General features: G+C 38.9%; 1 protein-coding gene across 2 annotated transcripts in view; it reads left to right on the plus strand.

Moving 5' to 3' along the window:
* The window catches only part of LOC122788159 (protein HEXIM1-like), a 20,518-nt gene extending 10,790 nt beyond the window's left edge, over positions 1-9,728 (plus strand). For both annotated transcript variants that reach the window (XM_044055130.1, XM_044055131.1), the window contains exon 3: positions 8,698-9,728. In XM_044055130.1, coding sequence (XP_043911065.1) covers positions 8,839-9,585 — 747 coding nt within the window. In that variant the 5' untranslated portion in view covers positions 8,698-8,838 and the 3' untranslated portion in view covers positions 9,586-9,728. The remainder of the gene's footprint in view (positions 1-8,697) is intronic.
* Positions 9,729-9,978: the final 250 nt, after the last annotated feature.

Raw genomic sequence — 9,978 nt, forward strand, 5'->3', positions numbered from 1 at the left:
CATATACATGTATATACATATATATGTATATAAATTATATATATATATATATATATATATATATATAAATTATATATATATATATATATATATATATATATATATAATCTCATTCAGATTATTGACTTTCCACAGTGTCAGGGTGTATGTACTGAGATTGTTGAACAGTTGGCTTGGGGAATTTACCCTTTTCCACATTGCAGTGTGGTCTTTGAATTGGTATATATAATTTTCAGGGGGAGTAGCCCCCTGCAAAAATACTGATTATGTTTTTTTTTTTTTTTTTTTACTTTTTGATGTTGAGTGCATGGATAATATTGTCCAGACCATAAGCATGTCATTCCTTAACTACAATCGTATGACATAAAACACACAACATATGTACAGGTGTGTGTGTGTGTGTGTGTGTGTGTGTGTGTGTGTGTGTGTGTGTGTGTGTGTGTGTGTTTATATATCTCTGTATGAATAACATGTATGTGCTAGATAGGGAGAAAAAAATAACTCAAATGGCAGGTTTGACTTCAAGCTTAATTGGAAGCCTAGACTCGGACATGTTCTATTAAGAGCATACTTTAGTTAAAGAAACTGTAACATAACGTTTACTAAAACACAAGAATGGTAGTATTAGCTGTGGTATTTCATATATGTGCTTAAGCCGCGGTGGTGCAGCGGTAGCGTTGTTGCCTCGCAGCAAGAGGTTCTCCCATTCAATTCTCAGCTGGTGCGCCTTCTGTGTGGAGTCTGCATGTCCTCCCCGCAGTTGAGTGGCATTCAAAAGGCATGCGTAGAATGGGCGTGCCTTTGTTGAAGGTTGGGGGTCGAGCTGGCACCTCGGCACCCGTAAAAAAAAATCTACTGCCAATAATTAGCGGACCGGAGTTCCGCTGTGGTGACCCCTAACCGGGAAAAGCCGAAAGAAGAACATTTCGTATCTGTGCTTGAGTTTAATTTTCATTTTTTGTCTTTAGTACTAGATGCTGACTTGTTTATTTTTACATGAAGTTTTAAGTTAGATTTTTTTTGATAATTACTTTAAATTAATCATGAGCTGCAATGAAACTAAATGTCAAGTGTGTTCATATTCTGATACATCTGATCATTATATGAACTACCATGTTGATACATACTAGACTAATGAGATCTGAGGAAGCCTCTCACTTTATTAGAGGCAAAAGTGTTTTAAAATAATAATTTCTGTGGTGAGCACAAGGTTAGGCACATGTGTTTAGCAAAACCACATATAAATACACTCATATTTCTAAATAAAAATGTCTAAATAAAAATGGTTCATATTTCTAAATAAAAATGGTGAATGTGACTATATCTAATATATATATATATATATATATATATATATATATATATATATATATATAAAATTGTGTGTGCATATGTAGCTATATGGGTATACATATTGCATATTTTTTGGTGTAGCACGAATCTGTGTGGCCCGTCTCTAACCTTTCTACTCCCCTATGTTTTCTGAGTCTGGGAATCTTACATACATACATATATATATGTATGTACACACACACACACAATTTTTTTTCTTTTAGTTTGTCTTAAAAAGAGACCTGAGGACATTTTGTACTCCTGGCTCTTTGAGACTTCCTAGACTCGCACACAGTTGCTAAATCTGAATTCTGTTAAACATCAGTCTCCTCCCCTGTCCCATCATAACATTCTACACAGAGTAGAATCTCACTGCCATCTGTTTCATTATACTGTGTTAATGTTCTAAAATGCCTGAATGGTTATTTGACATACCTAGCACACTCTTATCAACAGCCAGATGTACAGTGACTTTGCACTAGTTCGATAAGAAGTTAACAGCACCAGTCACAATAAAGATGCAGTCTGTGAGTGGGCCACTCTTCCAGTCACTGTCAACTTTCACTGTCATTGAATTTGATCTGTTTAAGTACCATTAGAGTAAAGGCTTTGTTGTAATTTTACATGACTATTTGTATGGAAAATTGAAAGGTATATTTTTTGACAAAGCTCTGACAAGGATGAAAGCATTCATCTTTTAATTTAATAAACCATGGTTTAAACAAGCAATTCCAGTTTGAATCCTTTTTTCTAATAAGAATGCAAAGTGATCTTTGACATGATCCTGCATAAAAAGTTTTGACAGCAGCTCATTTTAGTAATGCATATGCCAATATCTAGAGCAGTCATCCCTGTACAATTAGTTTTGCTTTTTTGTTGGTGTTTTTGTATTATGCCTATGTATACAGTGCGTGTGTGTAACGCACACATGTATAAAATGCATGCATGTACATACATACGCATGTGTCTAGCAATATGTAAACGTATGCATATGTTTAATAGAAAATTGCTGTACTTGCAGTAACAAAAATAGTCTTCACAGCTTGCTTTTCTTTTGTAAACTGAGTTTTATTTACAAGAATGAATTTAAATTTACTTTCTTGCAAAATCCGTTCTGTTTTTAATGGTGCACTTAGATTCTTTCCAAAGTTCAGTTCAGTGTGACCTCTTTTCAGTCAGACAGTTTCAGTTTTCATACTGATTACACAACATAGTTTACTATACAGGTGGGGAAATTCCATTAGTTTCTTCATTGCAAGACAAAAGCTGCTGTCCATTTTTCAGATTTCAGGATCACTTTGCCTGATGACTCCTCTTTAGAACCTTCTCTGTACCCGGTGGTCTGGGATCTGTGAAGCGGTTGTCTGTGTGCACTTGTTGAGGCAGATGCTCCTTATTAGTTGACATGAGGTGCTGCCTTTCTTTAGTTTCCCTGTATGCGACCAACTTAAACATTTCCATTCTGTGACACTCCTGAAGGTAGAGACAGCCGCACTTGCTTTGTGTGCATCGGGCACAATGTCACAAATGAAAATGGTTGTCTGATAGGATGTTAGTCTAAGACAGCCCACCTGCATTACAGCATGAACAGTGTTAGATTTTAAAACTACAAAGCTAAAGGGCCAAATCCAGTTTTGGTAAATTTTGTTTTCCAGTCCCTGTGGTAGGGCCATTGTAAAGTGACATTGTCACTGATTTAACACACCTTTTCCAAGAAATTGTACTTCCAGGTGGTGAGGACCTGTCATTTAGTAAGGAATGCACTCTCTGTAAATTTGGAACATCTGTCAGCATTGCTGGGGCTGTCATCTTCTGTAGTCTGCGAACACTGTGGCCTGCTGCATAAATATTTCTGTGCTCTGTTAATTGTTTGAAAAAGTTTGGAAATTTGTGTTCCATCTTTTAGTTGCCCAGTGGAGTCTTCTGCTTCAGAGGTCTACTTAACTTGGGGTGGCTTACCCTTGTTCATTTTAGTGTACGATTAAGCAATGGTAGCAAAATTAGAAATGTGTTTACAGTAACTAAAAAGCATGGCCCTGCTCTGATATGTACCACTTGTTGGTAACTTTGTCTTTGGTCACTTAATGATATGGAAATCCAGTGGTGGACCTGGGGTGTTGGTGCTGTTGTTGAAAGTGGCTTTTTGGTGTTGGTACAGGGGGCCAATATACCCGTTCCTGGGTTTTTGGGTGGCAAGTCAGGTTACTCCTTGTATGTTGATAGCTAATCAGCAAGCTCCCTTTCATGGGTTCCAGTTGAATCCATTCCATCCATAATCCCTGCACTGCAGTTAAAGCCAGAGCAGCCCCTGTTTGAGCTCTTAACTTTGCCTCTTATTGGTAAACATTTCAGAATTATGTTAGTCATTCTGCTGGAACCTGCTGTGATGTCTGATCCAGGCAGGGTTGCTTTCTTCTCCTTTTATTCCCGTTCTGAAGATGTCATCTAAGGGCCATCTACAAGGATGCATTTACTCTCACCACCATAGTCCTAAAAGCAGACTCATTTGAAGTGAAGGATGCTGACTCCCATGCATCTCCTGTGATGACCCCAAATTTGGGGAGTAATTAGAACTTTCACGCCAGTGTGTTGCTCATTGATCCTTTGTCCTGTCCCCACAGAGGAGACTGCGGAAGACCTATAGATTTACCTACAAGTCCTCCTCCTGGTCCATTTCTTCTGTTTAGGACACACACTGATGGCTGGGTCACCAAAGCTGCTTGGGGAAAACCCTGATACGTTTCTGCATATTCACAGGAAAACAAACCGCATCCTTTGACTACCAAGAGAATGTATCTTTTAGTCAGAGATGCCTATACCCGACATAATTTCTGTAGTCGCCCATAAAGGGCTATGACACCCCAGTTCCTGCTGTCTGTCCACCAGACAGGAGTCCAGAAAGAAATGATGTTGCTGTTTCCAGTAACTTCCATCAGACTGTGAAGTAGCTGCTAGATGGGCCTCTGCTTTGTCTATGACTAACTTGATGCTGGTTCTGTGTAACACAGCAGAAGTTTCAGATAGAGCCGTAGTATCCAACATGGCTGTGGGACAGCACACATGGCATTTTTATAGATTTCCCTGAGTACGCTAAGGTAGCCTTTATGGACATCTCTTTTTAATGATCTTTGTCTTCAGACCATGGGTTAAGGCATATTTGGAGAATGTGAAGGAGGAGTGCAAAAATCTCACCTCTGTGGCTAGAGTGCTGGCATTGCTGAATTTTTTTCTTGGATTCTGAATATGGCTGTTGAGTGAAACACAGCAGAGCAGCTGGTAAAAGCCTAGTAACCAGAGTAACTTCTAGAAAGGTGAGAGCCCTAACTAATCTTTGGATAGCTGCATTCTACCTTGTGGGTGGACAGCTGCAGCAGCTGCTGCCTTGAGGCTTTTCCTGATTTGTCTCTGTGGAGGCAATAGAGGATAGTTTGTCCCTCTGCCATCCACTATGTTTGATCACCATGGACAGGTGGAAATCAGAACTCATTTCTTGTTACGGCAAATTCTTTCATTCCTTCCCTTGCCCCCATGTACCATACTGTCAGTTACAGCTTGCAAGAATGGAAGTATTTAACCTTTTGTAGAAACAGTCCTGGAGACCACACCAGATCAGACAAATTGAAGATTTTATTCCAGTTGTTTCTTTTTTTTTTTTTATTTATTTATTTTTTTTTTATTTAATTGCCAAAAAAAAAAAAAAAGACTACCAAGGGCCAAAAGCTGATTTCTGACTGAAGTGGCCAAAACAGCCTCATCCATGAAATCTTCACATGGGCTTGGTGCAGTTTATCGATCTTTATGTACTTTTTTGAATTCCATGACACCTGTTTCAGTGTAAAAATCAATAGAAGGGTCTGAGAGGTATCTCTGCTTTTAGGGTAAGAGGTACTCACTTGAGTTCCAGCCCCTTCTTTCACACATACACTTCATCCCTCAGGATGTTTACCAGATGCATGTCTGTAGTTGGAGCTCACCAGAGGTTGCAGGCAGACAAGGTGTTTAAATATTTGGATGAGTGACTCTTGGCTGTACCTTTGGTTTAGGCTTTAGTTGCAGTAACAAAGTTCTCTAATTTCACTGTTTTAGTCTGTTGATATACCAGTGAGCCTTGGCAAATTCACAAGTTGAAGCGTTTCCAGCTGCTGATGTTAATCACCTGCAGCACACACCTCTGTGCAGAGCATGTCCGCCAACAGAGGAGAATAAAGCTATTGTCTAAAGTATTCCAATTGTGTATTCCCAGAGTGTTTAATCATATCTTTTAAGCGTATTAGGATTCATAGTTGAATATATTCCATCAGCACACTGTGCCAGGGTCTATAGAAGAGTGTTGCAGTGCACTCACAAGTTTATGATCTAAGTATCATAAGAGCGCATTCACAAGACATAGAAAACGCATCTTCCAAACTTGACCAAAGGCATCTCCTTTCTAAAAAAAAGTGCTATATTCCAAAGCACTTGCATGGTAAAAGACTGGCTGAAATTAGCAAACTTTTTAAAAAGTCTTGTTTGGAATAAAGTATAATAACTGACTGTTATGAGAGCTCAGTTAAGTGGGTCTTGAGTGACCTTTTAAAACTTGAGGGTCCATCATCTATTGTGGAGTATGTTCCAGAGCACAGAGTCTGATTTAAAAAAAAAGTGTGCACCAGAAGACTTAAATCTAGACTTCCAGCAACCATACAGAAGGAGACTGCAAAGATCTAACTAGGTTGTACAGGACCAGGAACTCTAAGAAGTAAAGGGAGGGAACCATGTTGTGTAGTCAAATAGAATAACAAGAATTTTGAAGATGATTATGTTTATAGGAAGCCAGTGTATGCGTTGTAGTATGTTGGTAACATTGTGTACCAGTCACTCCCTATCTGTGTGTTTTGCAGAAGTTGTAACGTATCGGACTTTGTCAGGAAACTGTGGGAAGAGGGAGTTGCAGTAGTTGAGACGGGATGTAAATGCTTGATGCAAGATGATGTGCTTCAAAGGTGAAACATTAAGATCAGACAGCTTATAACACATGATCCTTGAGTGTCATGGTGTTGTGAATAACCACAGTAAGGTTTTACCTACTACTCCCTTGGCAGCACTTGGTTTGGATGTGTCAGCACTAAGGTGGGATGGGAGGGCATTACATCAGGCAGTTGGTTCATGATGTTTGGATGTTTTCTGAGGCCACGCTGCATGTCAGCATTTTGGAGACAAGTGCAGTACTTCTGACCCTCTGAGTGCTGCATGCGTGTATTCCCCACTGTCAGACTGTCATTTGCTCGTTTAACATGGTAGTGGTTTGGAACAGCTGCAAGCAGGGTAGGATTCTGTTCTTATCCCATGTGTTTATGGGCTGTGAGAATATGTGAGTGGTCCACTCAGTTGGATCACTTTCTGGTAGCCAGCATATGCCAAGATGTCTGCTTTACTGGTGCATTAGTTTGGTTACTACTGATGCACAAGTTGTCTCTCAGTACCAAGATGATCTGGAAGTTGTGCCGGTGATGGAAGCTGGCTCTACTGCTTTCTGTTTGCATTCTTATCCGTCACCAAATGTCGGAACTAGTTCTCTCTTACCACCTGGAAGATGTCCGAGGGATGCTTTGGTCAAGAAGTATCCCCCTGGAATTCTCTCTGCCTGTTCTCTTTTTTTTTCCTTTGATGATGATGTTCATCCAGAAAGTCAGGCTGTACAAAGCCAAAGTTATTCTCATACTTCCTTGGTGGCCGAAGCAGGTCTGCTTTTGTTACTTTTGTCTCACCTTTTGGAGAAGCCACTGCTGCAGCAGATTTTGAAGATGATGCTGACCTATTCATCAGGCAGAAGTCAAATACTTTATTCTAAAATAAACCTAAATTATGTTAGAATAAAGTATTCCGGGTTTTGTCTGTACAGAACATACTTGGTTACTAGTTTTGGATTTATCAGTACAGCTGGGTCTTGTTTTTGTGGTTACCAGCTGTTTGCATGTTGAGGTTCTCTATTTGATAGTTTGTAGACTGTCACTGTTCACATTGATCTTGTCTTTATGCTGAAAATGGATCAAAAAGCTAACCACAGCTATTGCATCCATTCTACCTGTATTTTTCCTGAAGTATTTTAAGCAGGAGGGGGTGTATCTTCACAATTATGGGTCTTTCTACACAGAATGAAAATTGTCAGCAAGCATAAGAACTATTTGTTATATTTTCTCAAAGGATAATTAGTAGGCTTTTTAAATTTGCTTGTCCAGATGGTTTTCTGATTTTTTTTTATATTCAGTTACGTTGTAATTGAGAATTGAAGGTTCATGCCTTTAGAGCTGTGGCTATTTCTACAGCCTTTTTCAGAAATGCAGGTGTTGCTTGATTTACTCCCACCATCTTTGCAAGACAGTGTGAGGTGAGTATGATGTCTATGCCTTGGCCTTCCTGTAGGGCTACTGTGATAACATACACATACAACAAGTGATGAGGTTGTAGTCCATACTGCCTATGGAGATAATAGCAGCAGCATTTAAGTAAAGTGAGTTGACATGTTTCTGGCTGTAATTGCTACTACTTAAATATTAGTGAACTAAGTGCCTGCTGTTATCCTGGTCTCCCAGGGGAGTGATGGAGACTGTGGACTCTGCCCAAACCATTAGGGGAGAGCTCTGATGACTCGTATCCATCAATGAACCCTGGTCGATGGCATCACATTGGGGAAATCCCCGTTATTAGCCTATGCACCTGCACAACAGTAAGCCTTTTTGTACTTCTGGATGTGTCTTGAATTATGGCATGATTTTTTAAAGCATGGAAATAGATTCATTTGTAGTAGACACTTAGCCCTGTTTGGATGTTCTGAAGATTAAAAGTTTGATGATTTTCACCAAAGTGACAGAACTTCAGAATGAAAAATTTAATCCCTCAAACATAGACACACATAACTGTATTCTTCTTAGTAAACATGCAAACGTTAAGATAAAAAAGATGAAGGTTTTTACAGAAATAAGCAAAAATTCATCAAACTCTGAAACTTCAGGTAATCTATAGTTTTTAAGCTGTCGTTTGCTTCAGCTACTTGTGGTGTACATCTTTTCTCTGAGTGCAGCTGAGATAATCAGTGTGTACAAAACAGTTGAAAAAATATCCTAAAGTTATTGAAAAATGTTCTCTGCTATATGAGTATACGTAAAGAGTTGTGTTCAATATAGCCTGACAGCGATAAGAATGTCACAGTATCTAATAGTATCTTGGATGTTTTTGTCTTGCTTTTTTTTTTTTTTTAGGTCTCTTGCCAAGACTGCATGCCTCCAACATACACTTTAAAACTAAACTGTTATGTTTTTGAAGTAGTTGTACTTTGAATTTTTCTTATGTTTTTTTTCTTTTCTTCGTGTTTTGTTATTTTTTTAGAATTTGCTTTGTGGAAGATACTACAGAGTTATATGATGTTACTGCAAGACTTGTGCTCCACCGTTTGAAGGCAGCATCAAACTTGATCAAAAGACATTGGAATTTGTATTTATATAAAAAAAAAAAGTCATAAACTTTGCAATGTCTAGCCCATGTTATGCATCGACTAACATTCCAGCTGCAGGGGCCGATAAATGGCATCATGCTAGTGGAACGCAATTTCCATTCTCTTTGACCATTAGTGACAGCTGTGTGGAACCCGATGAAGGCTTTAAGTCTGTGGTGTGTTCTTATCAATCCCAGAGTAACCGTTCACATGATGGACAAGAAGAGACAGTGGAGTTGCATTGCAAGAAGAAGCACCGGCGAGGGGTTTCCAAGAAGAAAAGACGCTTTCGACCATACTGCGAGTTGACCTGGGAAGAGAAGCAGAGGCTTGATGAGCGAGCAACAGCAAGAGTTAATAGGATTATGGAAGAAAAAATGGCTAAAGGATTCCCTGTTGCTCCATATAATAGCAATGAGTTTCTCATGGAGGAGCATGACCTGAAAGAACCTGATTTGAAAATTAGTTCATATCATAGGAGAGCTGGTAACCGATCAGAGTACACTAGCGGGGAGGGAGAGGACTCGGACATTGATAGCTCAAGTGAAGATGAGGGGGGGTTTCTTCAGAAGGACTTTAAAGAGACATATGAGAAATTTCATGCAGAAGGACTTGAGAATATGAGCAAAGAAGATTTGATCAGGGAGTACCTTGAGATGGAGAAGTGTCTTCACCAGCTGCAAGAGGAGAAAAGAAGTCTTCATTGCCAGTTAAAGGGCCAGGCAGGAAAAGCATCTGTAGCTGCCAGCAAAACAAATGAGGATCAGGCTGAAACGAGTTAAATATATGATATAAAACTCTATTTTTGAGGGGTGGTGTTCAGGCTGTAGAAAAATGGGATGGGACAGTTAAAAACAAGTATGTCCTGAGGTAAGCAGGTACCAGTCATTCCATACTCCTGCTTCTGTTTTAATATAAAATGGAAATTGTGGCATCCTTTTTTATGAGCTTTTTGTTATAAGATGCAGATTGAATTTGCTTGTAACACTGAGAAGTATTTTTCAGGTATTTTTAAGATTGTTTACCTTGTCATTTTTTTATTAAATTGGAAATATTTTAGTTATTGTCCTTTTGAATGTTTGCATTTCTTTTTATTAAGCAGAGTTTCAGAAAAGAGAACTTGGTCTTCAAAATGTGAAATAGATCTATTTGAAATGGGTTTTTCAGATGGACTT

Source organism: Protopterus annectens, chromosome 13.part0 (genome assembly GCF_019279795.1).
Source record: "Protopterus annectens isolate FY-2018-M chromosome 13.part0, PAN1.0, whole genome shotgun sequence".
NCBI classification, from domain to species: domain Eukaryota; kingdom Metazoa; phylum Chordata; order Ceratodontiformes; family Protopteridae; genus Protopterus; species Protopterus annectens.